General features: G+C 61.4%; 2 protein-coding genes across 10 annotated transcripts in view; one reads left to right on the top strand and one right to left on the bottom strand.

Moving 5' to 3' along the window:
- Nucleotides 1-25: 25 nt before the first annotated feature.
- Nucleotides 26-12,564, top strand: UNC13D (unc-13 homolog D). Of its 4 annotated transcripts, none has more exons than XM_039859230.1 (33): nucleotides 26-171; nucleotides 288-440; nucleotides 1,158-1,193; nucleotides 1,374-1,481; nucleotides 1,600-1,659; nucleotides 1,748-1,814; nucleotides 2,050-2,230; nucleotides 2,683-2,727; nucleotides 2,808-2,876; nucleotides 3,037-3,106; nucleotides 3,256-3,360; nucleotides 3,467-3,559; nucleotides 3,639-3,742; nucleotides 4,058-4,175; nucleotides 4,288-4,412; nucleotides 4,501-4,591; nucleotides 4,673-4,729; nucleotides 4,807-4,904; nucleotides 5,005-5,056; nucleotides 5,134-5,267; nucleotides 5,365-5,485; nucleotides 5,869-6,012; nucleotides 6,217-6,315; nucleotides 6,418-6,624; nucleotides 6,766-6,831; nucleotides 7,793-7,872; nucleotides 9,056-9,161; nucleotides 9,241-9,312; nucleotides 9,716-9,799; nucleotides 9,896-10,016; nucleotides 10,232-10,355; nucleotides 10,830-11,026; nucleotides 11,728-12,564. In XM_039859230.1, the coding sequence occupies exons 1-33, from the start codon at nucleotides 52-54 to the stop codon at nucleotides 11,847-11,849; spliced, it is 3,429 nt and encodes a 1,142-aa protein (XP_039715164.1). In that variant the 5' UTR covers nucleotides 26-51; the 3' UTR covers nucleotides 11,850-12,564. The 4 variants fall into 4 exon arrangements, with proteins under 4 accessions (XP_039715164.1, XP_039715166.1, XP_039715165.1 ...); XM_039859232.1 differs by having other exon boundaries at nucleotides 37-171; nucleotides 351-440; XM_039859231.1 differs by having other exon boundaries at nucleotides 37-234; nucleotides 351-440; nucleotides 11,728-11,849.
- Nucleotides 12,565-13,577: 1,013 nt separating this feature from the next.
- Nucleotides 13,578-17,952, bottom strand: part of UNK (unk zinc finger) — a 30,862-nt gene continuing 26,487 nt past the window's right edge. For 5 of the 6 annotated variants that reach the window (XM_039859603.1, XM_039859602.1, XM_039859604.1 and 2 more), the window contains 3 exons: nucleotides 16,420-16,601; nucleotides 15,624-15,881; nucleotides 13,578-15,021 (listed from right to left, as the gene is read on the bottom strand). In XM_039859603.1, the coding sequence (XP_039715537.1) occupies nucleotides 14,866-15,021; nucleotides 15,624-15,881; nucleotides 16,420-16,601 (596 nt within the window). In that variant the 3' untranslated portion in view covers nucleotides 13,578-14,865. Of the gene's footprint in view, nucleotides 15,022-15,623; nucleotides 15,882-15,905; nucleotides 16,051-16,419; nucleotides 16,602-17,952 lie in introns of those variants that run through there. The other variant, XM_039859607.1, reaches the window with a different exon arrangement.

Consider the following 17,952-nt stretch of genomic DNA (forward strand, 5'->3'; position numbering starts at 1 on the left):
CAGCACCCCCTGCTGGGGAGCCTTAGGGCCTCTGTGGGAGGGTGGGGTAGGATGGGGTGGGGTGGGGCCGGCCCCGCCCACTGCATCCACCTTCTGCTTCCAGCCTGGGAGAGTTCCTCCCAGGATCCTGGCCAGGGCAGCCGGAGGGAAGAAGGTGCAGGGACCTCTGAGGTGATGAAAGCCGGACCTGTCCCTCTCCCCACCAGCCCTCCTCCCCCCCTCCGCTGGCACAAGGTGGCAGCCCTGGGCTCTTTGCATAATCCTGTGGCTTCGCTATCTTCACCCAGCGAGGGCACACAGAGGGGAAGGGCAGAGCGGCCGCCATGGCGACACCCCTCTCTCACTCACAGCGGCGCCCGCCCCTCCTGCGCCAGGCCATCAAGATAAGGCGCCGCAGGGTCAGAGACCTGCAGGGTCCCCTGCCCCACACTGCTCAGGAGGTAGGAGTGACCTCGCGGGGAGGAGGGCTGGCCTGGGTGGGGCTCTGCGGTCCCAGGGTGTGGGCCCTACCTCTCCCGGGCTGGGGCGAGGGCGTGAGCCCCTCCCCTACATCTCCCTTCCCCAAAGCACAGCCTTCTGGGGCGGCAGAGCACAGTGTGCTGTGTGTTCTCTGGGCCACCCTGGGCCTTAGGTTTGGAGTCTGAGCCCCCTCCCTCTGGCGAAGCCGACCCCCGCCCAAGCTTTGCTCTCCCAGCTACTAAGGCTCAGGCCCCATTAAGCCAGGAGAGCCCCTGCTGGGGCTGGGCTGCTTGGAGACCCGCGCTGAGCAACCCCCAGGCCTGCCTGACATGACTCCCCGGTCTCCCACCTCTGTTTCTGGGCCTCACTTCCGCCACTGGGGTGCCGAGCTGGCTGCCCGATAAGCAGTGCTGTTTCCTCTGGGGAAGGAAGGGAGGTGGGGGCCACGGGTGCTGAGGCTCACGCTGCTGAGACCGCTGAGCGCCGATGGACCTCAGCCACAGCAGGCCAGAGGAGGAGGAGGGCGACCTGGGGGCCAGACCCCCAGGAGGCCTGCTGGGGGAACAGGTGTGCGACCCTGGAGGGCGTGGAGGCTCGCCCCGGTGCCCTGGGCCTGGGCCTGCTCTGCCAGGAGCCAGCCCCATCCAGGCCCGGGTCCAGGCCTCTCGGACACTTTGTCTTTTCACCTTGCTCCCCAGATTGAGGCTCCATCCCACCACTTCTCCCCTGAGGAGGTAAGAATGGAATGTTGGGGGGTGCAGAAAGGTGGCAACAGCTCCCTCACCTCCCCTGCACGTGCGGGCGCCTCGTTCCCCGCCTTTGGGCATGCGGCGTTGGTGCCAGGGGTTGCTGGTGGGGTTTAGACCTAGTGGTGGGTGGACGGGGGTTCCCGAGGTGACCCTGCTGTGTGTCAGCGGGCCCTGCTCTACGAGGAAGCCCTCTACACTGTCCTGCACCGCCTGGGAAAGCCCGAGCCCGGCCATGTGAGCGAGGCGTCCGAGCTGCTGCGCTACCTGCAGGAGGTGAGCCCAGGCCGCCCCCCACCCCCGCCCCGTCCCACAGCCTGGACTCAGGAGTCCTCCTTCCCCCCCCCGGCAAACCGTGACCTGTGCCCCGGCCTCCCACACTCCCACCCCCCAGGCCTTCCACGTGGAGCCCGAGGAACACCAGCGAATGCTGCAGCAGGTGCAGGCGCTCGAGGTAACCCTGGTCCCGGGCCATGCGGCGAGGATGGGGGCCGGGAAGCCCAGCTCCTTCTGGGACTCAGCCCCCTCCCCCATCCCTCTAGAAGCCAATATTTTGTCTGAAGGCAACGGTGAAACAAGCCAAGGGCATTCTGGGCAAGGATGTCAGCGGTGAGTAGGAGGCAGGGGGCCCAAAGGGCCTCTTCCTGGCGCCTCCCTCTCCCTGTCACAGTCTATCCCAGAACTCTCGGCAGAAGCTCCCATCTCCCGAACATCCCCCGGGGCTGGCCCCTTGCCCTGGGAGTCTAGGGTGGGGAGGGGCTCTACCTCAGGGAAGGGGTGAGGAAGGACCCACCAAGGGAGCTCAGACAAAGCCCTGGCCACCTCTTCCTCCCGTCTGCCCCAGGGTTCAGTGACCCCTACTGCCTGCTGGGCATTGAGCAGGGGGTGGGCACGCTGGAGGGCAGCCCCGGGTCTCGGCGGCGGCAGAAGGCTGTGGTGAAGCACACCATCCCGGAGGAGCAGACACACCGCACCCAGGTCATCACCCAGACACTCAACCCCGTCTGGGACGAGACCTTCATCCTGTACGTGGCCTTGCCCCGGCCCCCACCCTGTCGGGGCATCTGGGGCTACCCTCGGTGGTGGGGACTCCCAGTCAGTGAGATCCACAAGACTTCCCAGTGCAGGGAGAGGGCCCGGCTTAACCAGAGGAGGAGTCTGCTTCTAAGGCAGGGGAGACAGACAGGAGGCCAAGCAGCACAGAACAGTGGCATAAATGCCACCTCTGCTGGCGGGCGCCGAGGGTCCACACAGCTGGGTTGATCTGAGGGTAGCTTGAAGCCTTACCATAAAGGAGGGAGGGATGTGGCTGGCAGGCAAGTAGCTTGCAGGAAGGTGCTAAGACTCCTCGAGGGGTGGCACTGGGGACGGCAGCTTCAGGGGACAGGCCCTGGGCTGGAGTAGGCTGTGGCCTGGCTGGAGTAGGGGGGCATTCTACCCTCCAAGGCCCTCGGCCCATGCCCCATTCTCCCCACAGGGAGTTTGAGGACATAAGAAATTCGAGTTTTCATCTGGACATGTGGTGAGGAGCGTCCCCTGCTGTGGGGGTGGGGGCTCCCAGGACACCCTCTCAGCCTCCAGCTCAGACATCTGCCTCACCAGGGACCTGGACACCGTGGAGTCTGTCAGGCAGAAGCTTGGGGAGCTCACAGATCTGCACGGGCTGCGCAGGTAAGTGGCGTGGCGTTCCCAGGGAAGGAGTCGGGGCTCCTTCTGCCCTTCCCCACACGTACCCTGGTTGCTGGGCTGCAGATTCTGTCTGGCCCAGCGGGCACAGGTGGGGACAGACCCCAGCCTGACCCATCCCTCTCACATACCCTACCTGAGGCAGGATCTTTAAGGAGGCCCGGAAGGACAAAGGCCAGGACGACTTCCTGGGAAACGTGGTGCTGCGGCTGCAGGTGCGTGGGGTACGGAGGGAGGCCCGGGAGACAGTCAGAAGGGGGGTTATGAGGGGCTCAGGGGAAGGCTTCCAGACTCACATCGAGCAGAGCTTGGGGTCTGCCTCCATCACCTCCCTGCCCACACGCCCTGCCTGCCGGCCCATCAGGACCTTCGCTGCCGGGAGGATCAGTGGTACCCTCTGGAGCCCTGCACTGAGACCTACCCAGACCGTGGCCAGTGCCACCTCCAGTTCCAGCTCATCCACAAGCGGGTAGGTCTGGGACCACGGCCAGGGGCCTCCCAGCGGCCCACCCGGGTCGGATGGGCTGCGCCGGGTGTGGGGTGCTCTGCTCACAGCTGCGCTGGCCCTGTTGCAGAGAGCCACTGGGGCCAGCCGCTCCCAGCCCAGCTACACGGTGCACCTCCACCTGCTGCAACAGCTCGTGTCCCACGAGGTCACCCAGCACCAGGTAATGCCCTCCTAGGGCTGGCTGGGCAGGGCCAGGGTCTGCCTGCCAGGTCCTGACACCCCTCTACCTGTGCCCTCAGGCAGGCAGTACCTCCTGGGATGGGTTGCTGAGTCCTCAGGCTGCCACCATCCTGTTTCTCCATGCCACGCAGAAGGACCTGTCCGACTTCCACCAGTCCATGGCGTGAGTGTGCCACCCTCCTTCCCCGCCTGCCCTCCTACAGGCTGGCAGCCCGAAGGCCAGCCCTCGGGAGATTCTGTTCGGCCCAATCTGCACAGGTTCACATCTCCAGCTTCCTGTGAAACGTTAGTGCCCGCGTCACAGGGCCGCCATTTCTCTGGGCTGTGGTTGGTCAGAGCAGAGGGGCGTCTCCTCCCCAGTCCGTCATGGTCACCCTCAGGCCCACTTCACTCCCTGACATCACCTGAGTCCTTCCCGTTTGAGTTTGACACCCCGCCCCAGACCCTAGCCAGGCTGAGGGCTTCCTGTCTGTCACAGGCAGTGGCTGGCCTACAGCCGTGTCTACCAGAGCCTGGAGTTCCCCAGCAGCTGCCTCCTGCACCCTATCACCAGCATCGAGTACCAGTGGATCCAGGGCCGGCTCAAGGCAGAGCAGGTGGGCTGCAGTGGGGCAAGGGGTGTTGGGTGGGGCGCAGAGAACAGGAGCAGGAGCGGCTGTTGGACCCCGAACACAGCTCCTGCCTCATGGCATTTTCCTGGGCCCGCAGATGGAGGAGCTGGCAACCTCATTCAGCTCCCTGCTGGCATATGGCCTCTCCCTCATCCGGAGGTTCCGGTCTGTCTTCCCCTTATCTGTCTCGGACTCCCCAGCTCGGCTACAGTCTCTCCTCAGGTCCGTGGGGCAGAGATGAGGGAACAGCCAGTCACCTGCAGAGGTGGGGAAGCCTGCTGGAGGAGTAAGTGGTTCTCTGTCTCTACAGGGTCCTGGTACAGATGTGCAAGATGAAGGCCTTTAGAGAACTGTGCCCTGACAGTGGCCCACTGCCCCACCTGGTGACTGAGGCACTGCGGGTATGGTACCCACCCCGGGGATGGGCAGGGCATGTACCTGGTCCTGGCAACCTTCCTTGCTCACTGACTCTTTGCCCACAGGCTGGCACCGTTGAATGGTTCCACCTGAAGCAGCAGCACCATCAGCCGATGGTGCAGGTGAGGGGCTCGGGCAGGGTGGGTGGTGGGGTGCCTGCTTCTTGCACCCCTGCTCAGCTCGCCTCTGTCCCTGCCAGGGCATGCTGGAGGCGGGCAAGGCCTTGCTGAGCCTGGTCCAAGACATCATCGGTGACCTGCACCAGTGCCAGCGCACGTGGAACAAGATCTTCCACAAGTGAGCACGTGGCTGGGTCGGGAGTGGGGCAGGAGCTTGGAATGGGGACCGGGGCACCCCAGGGTGTGCCATCACGTCACACCCGCTGCCTTTCCTATAGTGCCCTTAAGATCGACCTCTTCGCCATGGCTTTCCTGGAGCTGCAGTGGCTGGTGAGCCCCCTCGTGCATCCAGGCCACTCCCTCCCCTCTGGCCCTGGAGCCCTGCCTACCATGCTGCCCCTTCACAGGTGGCCAAGCGCGTGCAGGACCACACGGCCGCGGCGTTGAGAGGCCTCGTGTCCCCAGAGATGGGAGAGAGTTTGTTCCAGCTCTACATCATCCTGAAGGAGCTCTGCCAGCTGGGCCCCGCCCCCTCGGAGAGGTAGGTAGCAGCGGGTAGCAGCGGGCTGCTGCGGGCGCGCAGCGGACGGGAGGGTCGAAGAAGACCCACAGCCCGCGCTGGCCCCGACTTTCCGCAGGGATGGAGTCCTGGCTCTGGATGGCTTCCACCGCTGGTTCCAGCCTGCCATCCCTTCCTGGCTGCAGAAGACATACAGCGTGGCCTTGGCGCGGGTGCAGCGCGCTGTGCAGATGGACAAGGTGGGGGCGGGGCCTGGATGAGGCGGGGTTTCGGCTTTAGGGTGGGGCTAGAGCTGGGGACCCGGTCCCTGCTTTGGGGGTGGGGCTTGGGGCTCCGCTCGGACCTCCAGGATGTGACCTGCGATGAACGATGCTCTTGAAGCCATTCGTGTGCAAGACCATGCCTCTTGATATCTGCGGGGTTAACGCCGGCTCCCCCTTATAGACTGGTCCTTGCCTGGGGGGCCCAGGCAGAGCCTTACTTATTCCCCTTGTAGCCCGCTGTCCAGCTCTGCGCTCACCAGTGGTAGGAGCTCTGAACGCTTGAGAAAGAAAAGAGGGAGGAGGGCCATGGATTTGGCAAGCCCTGAGCCCTCCTTTTCGCCGGCTCCCCCATCCCCCAGCTGGTGCCCCTGGGTGAACTGACCAAGCATAGCACATCGGCCGTGGATCTGTCCACCTGCTTTGCTCAGATCAGCCACACTGCCCGGCAGCTGGACTGGCCCGACCCAGAGGAGGCCTTCATGATCACAGTCAAGTTTGTGGAGGTGCAGCCTGTTCCATGTGTCCTTCCCCGCCTTTCTAGGACAGCCTCATGCCCACCCCACCCTGTTTCTTCCAAGTTCCCACTCTAGCAGCTTCCAAAGGCCTACGTCCTAAACTCTCCAGGTCACTGAGTTTCCCAGGCCTTCCCCCATTGCTCTTCCTGGGTGCCCCCCCTTCCCCCACTGACCATCCCCTCCCCACCCCAGGACACCTGTCGGCTGGCCCTGGTGTACTGCAGCCTGATAAAGGCCCGGGCCCGAGAGCTCTCTGCAGGCCAGAAGGACCAGGGCCAGGCAGCCAATATGGTAAGGGCCAGAGCTGGGTGTTGGGGGCTGGGGTGGGGATAGACTGTTCCACCTGGCAGTATTCAGGACGCTCTGCATCCCTGTGCCCATGCCTGCCCCCAGCTGTGCGTGGTGGTGAACAACATGGAGCAGCTGCGGCTGGTGATCGGCAGGCTGCCCACCCAGCTGGCATGGGAGGCGCTGGAGCAGCGAGTAGGGGCTGTGCTGGAGCAGGGGCAGCTGCAGAACACGCTGCACGCCCAGCTGCAGGGTGCGCTGGCGGGGCTGGGCCACGAGATCCGCACCGGCGTCCGCACCCTTGCGGAGCAGGTACCTGTGCAACCCGCGGTGACTCCATCCCACCCATCCTCAGCCCGGAGCACCCCCCACCCCCCCAGCAGGACTCAGGGTGATGTCCGGCCCCCACCTCTTCCCGAACCCGCTCTCCCTCCTACCATTTTATGTCCCCAGCTGGAGGTGGGCATCGCACACATCAGAACCTCGTGGGCGTCAGGGGAGTCCATCCTGCCTGAGGACGTGAGTGACCCTCTCTGCTCGCTGACCTTTGCCAGCTCTGTGGGTCTGGAATTACACAGGGGCTCAGGGTGGGCGGGGGCCAAAGGTCATGGCGTGTCAGAGATAAGTTCCCCAGACTTGGGCAAGGAATGTTCCCTCCTGGGCCTCAGTTTCCTCCTTGAATGCTGGGAGGTAGGGCGAGGACATTCCACGGGCTCTCTCAGCACTGATGGTAGTGTGGCGGCTGCAGTGGGGCAGGGTTTGGATTTCACAACCAGACATACCTGGGCGTGGCTCCTTAGCTGCCTATCGCCACAGCTGTCCTGTCCATACAAGCGGACTGACCTCAGCTTCCTCATCTGTCAGCAGGATTAGCGATGCACAACTTTGGCACTGATTTAGACATGGGGGATACATATCAGTGAACTCCGTGACAAAAATCCCCTCCTTCCTAGAGCTTCTGTTCTAGTAAGTGAGGCGAAAGACCTAAGAAGTATATATAACTTTTATATAAGTATATATAAAGTATATAGAGCTACAGTTGTAACTATGAAGATACATATATACACTGTGTGTACGTACGTGGTGTGTTAGATAATAGATACTAAAGAGGAAAATAAAACACGAAAGTCATGGAGAGGGTCAGAGGGTTGTATTTTTAGATGGTGGTCAGGGAAGCCCATACTCAGGGGGTGACAGCTGCGTCAAGACCCCAAGGAAGCAAGAGAAGGAGCCATGAGGATTTCTAGGGGCGGGAACAGCAAGGGCAAAGGCCCTGAGGCAGGACCATGCCTGGCAGGTTCAAGGGCCGTACGGGAGCCGGTGTGGCTGGAGCCAGCTGTGGGCAGGGCCGGCTCCTCCAGACTTCCCAGCCATGTGCACAAAATTGTCTGGCCCTGTGTTCTGCCCAGGTCAGGGCAGGGGAGCGAGGGTGGGACTGGAATGCACCAGAGCTGGACATGTCGCCCGCCCCTCTCCCCAGGCCATTCTGCCCCTGATGAAATTCCTGGAGGTGGAGCTCTGCTACATGAACACCAACTTGGTGCAGGAGAACTTCAGCAGGTCTGCTCGGTGCCTTCCCCGTGGCACCCACCACCTCCGCCTCTCCTCTACCTGCACCTCCTTCCCCCCCCTCCCTCAGCATCCATTCTCAGGGGAGGATGCCACCGGCCTCTGCTTAAATGCTCACTCCCAGGGACATGAGGCTCCCTGCTCACCTTAGGCTGAGCCGAAACCTGCCTGGCCTTCCTCCCTTAGCCCTGGGCCATCTTTGGGGCTTTTGGACTATAGCTCTGCCCACCTAAGGTTACAGGCAACTGGTGTTCCTCTCCCACGACCCAGGAGAGCTTCTAGTTAGGGTCTTTCTTAAAGCAGGAGCCTAGCAGGGGGTAGAGCTCAAGAGCATGGGCTCTAGATGGTCTGGATTCAGATTCCAGCTTCGCCACTGCTCGGCGTGCGGCCTTGAACAGATTACTCAAGTTTTCTGTGCAGAATGTCGCAGTCCTGGCCTCTATTAAGGACTAAATGAGTCACATGAAGTGCTGAGACCAGTGCCTGAGCAAAGGAAGTGGTCTGTGAGCTTTGGTGACAATGACGGCGATAGGTCCTCTGCAGGGGCTCGGGCCTGAGGAGGCTGCCGGCCCCTCCCCCAGAGCTCTGTTCCTCAGAACAGTGACTAGTGTGTGACAGAGCACTTAAGTATGTTGAATAAATTAACTACTTTTAATATAGACCGCTCTGTTCTTAATTGCACGTTTTCTGTACTTAACTGCCTGACTCCACTTTGACCTGTGAGGTTTCGATTATTTAGGGTCGTTGTTAGGACTGTGGCTTGCTTGCTATTTTCCTCTCCCCAGAGGTAACAGATGCCTCTCTATGCTGTGTGCCAAAATCCTATTCATTTTGGCCGCTGCCATCTTGACTCATGATTCTGTCAATGGGGGACCAGCCTCCCCACACCTTGTTTGTTGGGGTTTGATAATCTTACGAAGACTTCTTCATTGGTTAGGAGACTTGGATAGGGCTGGCCTTGTCTACCCCTGCCAGCCCTCTCTCCCTATGCTGCCTGCTTGTGGCCCTGGCCCCACCCAGGCTCACCTGCGAAGCAGGGGGAGGTGGTGGGTGAGACAGGGAGGAGCTGTGGATGGGCCTGGGTCCCATGAGGCAGCCCCCTTCTCGAGAACATCTACTTCCTCCCCTTCTGTCTTTCTGTCCTGTGTCCTGCCACCTCGACACCTCACCGCAGCCTTCTGACCCTGCTCTGGACCCACACGCTTGAGGTGCTGGTTGAGGGTGCCACCTCCCAGCGGAGCTGCCCGCTGGCCTCTAGCAGGCTGAAGATTGCGCTGCAGGTAATAATACCAGTGACAGCAATAATAACCCTGGCGGGATGTGCATGGGGTCACCTCTGACGTCTCACTCATCCCCTAGAACCTGGAGATCTGCTTCTACGCAGAGGGCTGTGGCCTGCAGCCCGAGGCCCTGCACACGGCCACCTTCCAGGTAGGGGCCTTTTGATGTGCCTTCCGATGCGCCTGCCTTCCTGTGCTCACCTGTGTCCAGGACCAAACCCCAAATGAAACTGTGGGCCTCTTTTTCAAAACTTATTTAGAATGCTAAGATAGTGATAGCAGAGCGTTAAACCAAGCGTGAGGTTCGTCTAAGCATGGCGGAGGGAGATGCCATGCGACTGCATGGGTGGCACACCTGTGAAGCCCACCTGTGCCTTTAGCCGTCTGCCTGGGCCATTGCGAGGTTGCGTTCCCTTGCTTGTGGCCCCATAACACCCAGAGTTTTCTATGTCAAATGGGCATCTCCCCACTTGGCTGTGAACTCCTGAAGGGCAGCACTGGGCTGTGATTGAGTGTGACAGTTCGGATGACTTCTCGGCTGGGCCCATTCCCAGGCTTTGCAGAGGGACTTAGAGCTGCAGGCGGCCTCCAGCCGGGAGCTCATCCAGAAGTACTTCTGCAACCGCATCCAGCAGCAGGTGAGGCTGCTTCCCTCCGCGGCTCTCACTGCTTACCTGGAGCCCCGCCTCACCTGTTCGGCCCCAGCTGACGCTGCCCCTGTGCCCCACCCCCAGGCGGAAACCACCTCTGAGGAGCTCGGGGCGATCACCGTCAAGGCCTCCTACCGCGCCTCTGAGCAGAAGCTGCATGTGGAGGTGCTCAGCGCCTCCAGCCTGCTGCCCCTGGACTCCAATGGTGAGTGGAGGCTGCCCACTGGCCGCTCCATGCCCCTGCCCTGCTCCTGGGCGTCCCTGGGGGCTCCGCGTGCCCAGCAGGAGCACTAGGTGCATTGCCTCTGGATTACCAGGAGGGGGCAGTGCTGCTGGGAGGGACCCAGCTGCCGGGAGTGGGGGCTGGACGGAGGGCTGGAATAGCCTTGGCCATCGTCCCTTCCCTGGGCCACTTGCCAGGCTCCAGCGACCCCTTTGTTCAGCTGACCTTGGAGCCCAGGCACGAGTTTCCTGAGCTGGCCCCCCGGGAAACCCAAAAGCACAAGAAGGACCTTCACCCGCTGTTTGATGAGACCTTTGAATTGTGAGTGGGTCCCCACAGCCGCTGCGCTTCCCCAGCCCTGGATCCGCCTCAGGCTTGCTCTTCCCGGCGGTGGCCGAGGGGCTCCCCAGAGGTGACCTCGTCTGGGTCCCAGGAAGGGGGCGCCTGGGCAAAAGGTGTGCTGGCACAGGTGCCAAACCTGCTCCCCAGGGAGTGGAGGGAAGTTGTTGGGAGTAGGCTCCCACGTGTTGTTTCCAAGGAGGGGTCTTGAACCTGAGGTCCTCTGTTCCCCGAGGCAGGCGGGCCCAGGGACACAGGGTCCCCTGGTTTAAAGCATCAGCCTGCGGCCAGAGTAGGCGTTGTACCACGTGGCCTGAGGTATGCCAGGCTGAGGGCAGACTTTGCAACCACAGCCCCCCAGCCCCGCGTCTCATGGCATCTTTCTCCCAGCCCTGGCTTGTCAGGGGCGAACACATGTGGGGCGGGCAGCTGAGCCCGACTCTGTTCCCCACCCAGCCTGGTGCCTGCTGAGCCGTGCCAGAAGGACGGGGCGTGCCTCCTGCTCACGGTGCTGGACCATGACACATTGGGGGCTGACGACCTGGAGGGCGAGGCCTTTCTGCCGCTGCGCTCGGTGCTGGGCCTCAGTGGGACGGAGGAGCCTGGGGAGGTGCCTCAGAGCCGCCTGCCCCTCACCTACCCCGCACCCAATGGTAGGCCTGAGCCCCGGGGCAGGGCAGGGGCCATGAGGCTGCAAGTGCAGGGCCTGGCTGGTACAGGGGTACAGGGCAGGGGCCCCCGAGGGGCGAACTTGGGGTTGGAGAAATCCCTCCTCAGAGGTGGCAGTCAGCAGAGCCAACGTGGTGACTTGTGTTGCTGAGTAGAATTTGTCTAGTCAAGAAACCAGTGTCATTTAAGCTGGACCAAGTGTCATATGACTTTCTCTGGTGGGAGGTTAACAAATTTACCTGGGGAGAGGGGCCGGATCTTGATAGGAATAGGTCACGTGTTTGTGTACTTCTCATGGGCCAGTTCTATGCACTTGACCTGTAGTAACTCGCAACCTTACAGCCACCCAGTGAGGCAGACACTATTGGTGCTATTTTCCAGATGAGTGAACTGAAGCACAAAGAGGTTGTCTAGCCAGCCTAAGGTTCCGATGTACAAAGGCGGTAGTCAGTCACAACCTGAGGTACATCTCGGCCTCTCGCGTTGCAACAGAGCCAGTGCCTGGGCCAGTGTCCTCATGCCACAGGTGGCAAGGTGGTCTCCAGTCTTGTCCATCAGGCTGTCATGTCTTGTGAGCTGGTGTGGGTCCATCATTAGTTTCCAGGTTGGCCGGAGAATGGGCGGTGCTGGCCTCCTGCCACTGCCTGTTCCCCAGAATCTGACCCCCAAACGGCTCTCTTCACAGGGGACCCAATCCTGCAGCTTCTGGAGAGCCGGAAGGGTGATCGTGAGGCCCAGGTGTTTGTGAAGCTGCGGCGGCAGCGAGCCAAGCAGGCCTCCCAGCATGCCGTGCGGCTGGGGCAGTAGCAGAGGATGTTGGGGTGGGGCTGAGTCCCTGGCAGGGACAGGTTTCCCTCGGAGGTCAGGGTCCTCCCAGCACAGCGCAGCCCTCTGGCCTGGCCTAGCACTGGGCGGGGCCCTGCAGGTCTGGGGAGCTCCAGCATGCTGAAGGCCCAGAGTGCAGGCCCCCCATCTCCTGGCAGAGTAGAGGCCACAGTGATGGGGATACCATTAGCAGTTATTTATACTCCCTGCTCCCTCCCTTCAGCCCTGGCCCCAGCATTCCCTGCCCAATCCCAGCACCAGCAGGAGGGGAGGCAGCCATCTGCACCTCTTGGCCCCGTTCCCCTCTGGGAAAATCTGCCCTGATGGAGCAGGGTCTTGGGCGTCTGTCTCCTGGCATGCCTATTCCAGCCACTGAGTCAGGGTCAGGGCTGTGGGCACAGAACCTCCCTCCTAGGGGAGGGAGAGGTGACCCTGCCCAAGATGAGGCTACAGCTGCCCTGGGGAGGGGAGCCGGGTCCTCTCCTGAGGGGGCCGCCAACACCCAGGCTAAGGAGCCTGGAGCCCGGGACCTTCTGGCTGAGAAGTGAGAGCTGGCAGGCAGTGGGGCTGGCATGGACGGGCGGAAGCAGAGAGGACAGCTTGGCTAACTATATCCACTGAGGACATCTCCTCCCTGGGCCAGTACCTCCCACCTAGAAACTTTCTTAGCGAAAATAAAAAAAAAAAATTGACAATCCATTGTCCTCTTAGCAAATATACTGTTGGCCTGCAGTGGGGCCTATAGCAGTTACACGATGTAACCGCCCCCTCCCCAGCCCTTAGGACACCTTGAGCTGCCCCCACCCCTGGGGTCTGGCCCACCCTGTACTTGCTCATGTCACAGAGCAGGGAGGTGGGTGTGGGGGTGCTCATGCAGAAGCAGGTGCTGTGGCAATCGGCACTGCTGGTATTTGGGCCAAATGTTTTGAACAAAACGTTACCAGGCACATCTATTTCTGTGGTTGCTGCCCCACACAGGGGCCTGGAACTCCAGCCGGGGCCTCCTAGGGGTGCAGGGGCTGCTCTAAACAGCAGGGCTCAGAGGAGCGGGGTCCCACCCCTGGGGGGTGGTGGCCTGCATGCTGGGTGTCTGAGCCTGAGGCCCGGTTGTGATTCTGTGCGAATCTGGCTGTCACTTAACCTCTGAGCTCACATCAAGTATGAATGGTGGGAGAGCAGGGAATCTGTCCCCCGCGGCCCCACTATGTCAGCTCCTGAATCAGACCGGGAGCCCTGGCTGGCTAATTTTTGTGCAACCTGCCCTGCTTGAGCCCGGCTGGGAGTGGAGGCGAGAGGGAGGCGGGGGAGGTGGTAGCTTTGAAGGCTGGGACCCACCGCCCTCAGGGGACAGGGTGGGAGAGGTGGAGTGGAAGTGGGGGGCACGTCCTCTGGGACCCACGTTTCTCTTGATGCTTCTTTGAGAAAGGCACTGTGGCTCTGAGAAACCAGTGGCGACCGCAGCTGGAGTCCTGAAGAGAGTCATGGGGCTGGAGGTCTGTGTCCCCTTCGTATCCCCCACAGCAGGCCTGGCTCACCCAGGCCTCTGCAGCCACCCAGCAGCCCTGCCTCAGGGGCGGGGGCACCAGCTCTCTCCAGGGCTGAGGCAGGGCTGCCAGTCCAGGTGGGACTGGAACCTGGGCTGGGACAGCAGTTCAGGGGTGCTCATCTGGGGCCCCACTCCCCTTCACCCCATGCAAACAAGCTACCCCTGCAAGTTCATATTTTATTTCCAGTAGGTTTGGAGCTTTGTTGATTTTGCATTTTTGTAAAAAAAAGAAAGTTTTCACTTAATTCATCGAAAGCCCTTTCGTGCTGAGCCCAAGGGGGGTGCCGGGGCCAGACCCTTTGCAGCGCTCTTGCTCCCACCCCAGACACCCAGCGCCGGGATCGGGGTGGCGCCCTCCACCCACTCTGCCCTCCCACCCCCACTGCATCTCTCTGTACAGAACAATTTTTTAAATGGAAGCTAAGACACACTATACATCGGACAGGCACGCACACACATGCACACGGGCGTCCGCTCCCAACTGGGGCGGGACGTCAGCTGCACTCAGAGAGCACCAAGGAATGCATACGGGCCCTCCTGAGAGGAGGGCAGGGCCTGAGCCCCCGTCCTCCAGGTCCGCAGCTCCTCCCTACCAACGGCCCTGCTAGCTGCCAGAGGGAGGGGTGGAAAGCACGGGGCCATGCCAGAAGGAGGGGGGGCGACGGAGGGCAGTGCCAGCCTCGTAGGTGGCCCTGGGGCCAGGGAGGCTGCTTTGGGAGTGCAGCGGGGAGGACGGAGGCAGACCCTCTCCACCTGGCCTCAGGAACCTGAGGGGTAGAACCGCCGGCCTTGCCCCTCGAGAGGCATCGAGGCCCAGAGCTGGGAGCGGGGCTGGCCCCACAGCTTGGGCCCACCAGCCCCAAACTAAACACATTTGGTAAACCCAGGAGCCAGGCTGGCCTGGACCCCCAGCACCCCCGCAGGCCTCGAAGCCGGGAACCAGGTCTGCTCGGGGGCTCTACACCCCTGGCTCTCGCCCTGGCCTGGGGAGGTGGGGTGAACAGGGCCGGTCCGGAAGGCTTGTCCCCGCCCCGCGGCCCCTTCCAGCTTCCCACCCTTCCCTGCTCAGGCCCCAGGAAGAAGTTAAAAATAGTTAGTTCCTACATAAAAAAAGAGACAAACAGATTCCCTGCCAAAAGGCTGGTGGGAGAAGAGAGGACCGTGGGGAAGGTAGGGAGCGGGCAGGGGGAGGACTGCAAAATAGTTTCTTCTTTTAAAAAGTGCTTGGTAAGTCTGTTTTAAAGTGTGTGTCTATATCTATATACAGATATAAACACAGACACTGGTCACGCACTGGCCGCCCACGCATACCTGCACGCATACAGATGTATACATATACATAATCATATACATATACATACATACATACATACATACATACATATATATATATATACTTTAAAAAGTCCTAGGTGAGAAGATCTGAGCCAGGCCGGGGCCAGGCCTGCAGGGTCACGATTGGAGGGCGTGGGCCCGGCCCGGCTGGCAGACGGGGCACTCGCTGCCCTCGGCACAGAGCTCGCACAGCACGGCGTGTTGGCACGGCAGCACCGCTCGGTTCTGCTCCTGACACTTAAGGCATTTCACCGACTGCATGTGGAACACGGCCTGTGGGGAAAGGGACACTGCGGTCACTGGCCTGTTTCCTTCAACTCTCATTTCAGCCCTCTTAGGATGAGGACACTGAGGGGCAAAGCTCGCAGGACCCAGCTGACAAGTGACAGAGCAGGGTTACATTCAGGCTGGTCACTTCAAGGCTCCCAAATGCCGCTTTCGGTTTGGGCTGCGAGCTGAGGGCAGGGGAGTCAGAGCCCAGGGGGTCGGGGGGCCGGCTGCCGAAGGCCCAGTGAAGCACAGAACACTCTTTCACTGCGCCAGGCTGCTCTGGGGGCCCAGCAGGCACCTAGGAATCCAGACAGACGCCCCGGAATGTCTGCTGGTAGGGCAAGAGGAGCTGTCAGGCTGCGACTCGGGGCTCAGGCGGACTGACGCAGCTCCAAAGTGCCGGGGTGGGCACGGACCGTCCGCCTCCCGCTCGCTCACCTCCCCAGTGAGTGACATTCGCCAGCAGGCTGGCATTTTGGCCCAGCTGCTGGGCAGAGGCTCTCAGAAGGACGGTGGCCATCCCTGGAGCAGTGTGGACCCACCAGAGTCCAAACCGGCTGAGGCCGCTGTACACCCCACCCGGGGCTCCCTCACCCTGGGCTGACCTTGTCCACTTGCTCCAGGTGGGCCCGCAGCTGCTTCTGGAGGGAGTAGAGGGTGGACAGCGAGAGGGCCTCCAGGTCAGAGAAGGCGGGCAGGGCTTGCGGCTCGGGCCCCGAGTGCAGCCGCTCCAGCTCCTCCTGCAGATTCTTCACCTGCACCTCCAGTGCGTCCCGCTGCTCCCGGGCCAGCTCGCACTCCGCGCCTGCTGCGCTGGCCCGCTCGCCAGCCTCCTCTGCCTCCTTCTTCCAGGCATCACAAGCCTGTGGGCCCAACACGCAGCACCTCGTCACGATGGCCCCCTGCCCCTGCCCCCCTGCCCCTTGAGAGTGTGTCTCCAGGAGCCTGTATGAGTCACTGTGGCTGCAGCGGGGCCTGATGGGGAGCTGGGTCAGCGGTCTGGGGAGGGGGCAGGGAGGAGGCTGATGCTGCCTGCAGAGAAGAGAGGTTTCAGGACCTGCAAGAGACCCTCTGTGGGCGGGGAAGGGGGCTGGGCCCAGCAGAGGGCCCATCTCAGAACCTAGAACCCTGGACTGGAGCCCTGGAGAGCCAGGGCTTCTGGGGAGAGGCAAGTGGTGCTGTGGGACCGGACCACACAGGCAGCTCACAGAGGGAGCTCCAGGTCTGGGACACCAGCCACCCCCGGGTCCTGACTGTCAAGGCAAGTCTTTCTATACAAGGAGAGAGAACCAAACTGAATTTCTGCCCTGTTCTCCAGGACCCCGACCTCCCCCACTCTGGCTATGGGCTCAAGGTGGATGCCACCAGGCCCTGGGGAGGGCAGGCGTGGGGGCCCAGTACCTGCTTCGCCTGCTTCCAGGACTCCTCCCACTGCTTGATGGTGCTGTTTGCTTCATCTAGCTCTTGCCGAAGCCGGGCCAGCTCAGCAGCCCCTGGCCCTGACAGGAAGGCAGGGGATGTGCCTGGGGAGAAGCTTCCAGAGGCAAAATGCTCCCAGATACTACTGTTCATCCCGTTCAGACCTGCCCCGGGAAAGGGAGGCACATCAGTGCTCTGGTGGGCCCTGCCTGGTCCCGCCCGGGGCTTCCAGGGGCAGCCACACAAGGCTCCGGCAGGGTCAGGCTGGAGAATTCTGCAGGAACATGTAAGTGCTGCAGTTGAGTTGGATCTACTGTGGTGCCACCTGCTACTTATCAGCTGCTACTTAAGTTCTGAGTCTCGGCATCCTTATCTGTAAAACGAGGTTCCCATCAATGCCACAGGGTGGTTCAGGGGACCTGGGGAATGCCATAGGGAGCGGTCTATGAAGGTGGCAATTTGTGCTCGTGACTTCACTTTTAGGCTGGAGGGAGGGGAGTCTTCTTGTGCCCTCATGTGAGGCCTGGGAGATGCAGAAGAAATGACGTAGGCCAGAGCCTCAGATGATGGCAGAGCTGGAGCAGGAAGAGCTCAAGGAGCCCCTGGGTCTATCCCCATCATTTTATGACAAGGAAACGAAGGCAAGATGTGTCAGCAAGAATCACGCCAACGGTAAGTGGGGGAGCCAGTACAGTCGGGGCATCTGACTCCCAAGGCCTACTCTTTCCAGTAAGCTATGCTGCACGCTCATCCAACAGATGTTCACTACTGCCACGTGCGCCTGTTCCGTGGCCCCATCTTCCAGAGGGGACCCATGTCCTCCTCTGGCCTCGTTCTGCCCACACGCATTATTCTAATGACGTCTTTCTTGGTTCCTTTCCCCCTAATCTAGCCAGGATGTTCCAGAACCAAATGAATATAGGACACTCTGTCTTCCAAGCAACACCAGAGCACCCACAACACGACAGACGTCTCCTGGGTGGAGGTCTGTGGTGTGCGCTGTCTCTGAGCCTATCTGCCCTGTCCCAGAGGCGGGAACTCGGGCTCGCCACTGACACACTGTGACAGCAGCAAGCTCTGCCCGGGCACCTCTCCTCCACACTCCATACGCACATGGCATTTGCTCTCCTGGAGAGGAGCCACCTCCCCAGGGCCCTCTCGACCACATCTGTTATTCTGAACCCCGGCCCTTTGATGGCACACAGCAGTGCCAGTCTCTATGACCTAATGTCTGTCACCTCTGCCTCCCCCGGAGGCCACAGCTACATGCCCGCAGGGACCGCTGAGCTCACAGCGTGCCTATAACACTGTGCTCAGTCACTGCATGGGGAAGAAATGGCTGGTGGCCAGTAAGCAGGGCTGCAGTCGAGACGCCTCCAGAACGTGGAACGAGTCAGACAAGTATGCCACTAAGCATCTGAGGCTGACAGCGTCAACACTTTCACACTGGAAAGGTGCTCAGAAAGCGGTGTGCTGCCCTGATCTCCGGAGCGACGTTAGGGAAAGGCCCAAACG

Source organism: Pteropus medius, unplaced genomic scaffold, assembly GCF_902729225.1.
Source record: "Pteropus medius unplaced genomic scaffold, Ma_sr-lr_union100, whole genome shotgun sequence".
Lineage (NCBI taxonomy): Eukaryota > Metazoa > Chordata > Mammalia > Chiroptera > Pteropodidae > Pteropus > Pteropus medius.

Excerpts from the sequence above, each read along its gene's own strand:
- UNC13D (XM_039859230.1), top strand. The coding sequence starts at position 52 with ATGGGGTGGGGTGGGGCCGGCCCCGCCCACTGCATCCACCTTCTGCTT. Across the intron at positions 6,316-6,417 it reads AGGGCCAGGCAGCCAATATG|CTGTGCGTGGTGGTGAACAA; the intron begins GTAAGGGCCAGA and ends GCCTGCCCCCAG. Across the intron at positions 11,027-11,727 it reads CACCTACCCCGCACCCAATG|GGGACCCAATCCTGCAGCTT; the intron begins GTAGGCCTGAGC and ends CTCTCTTCACAG.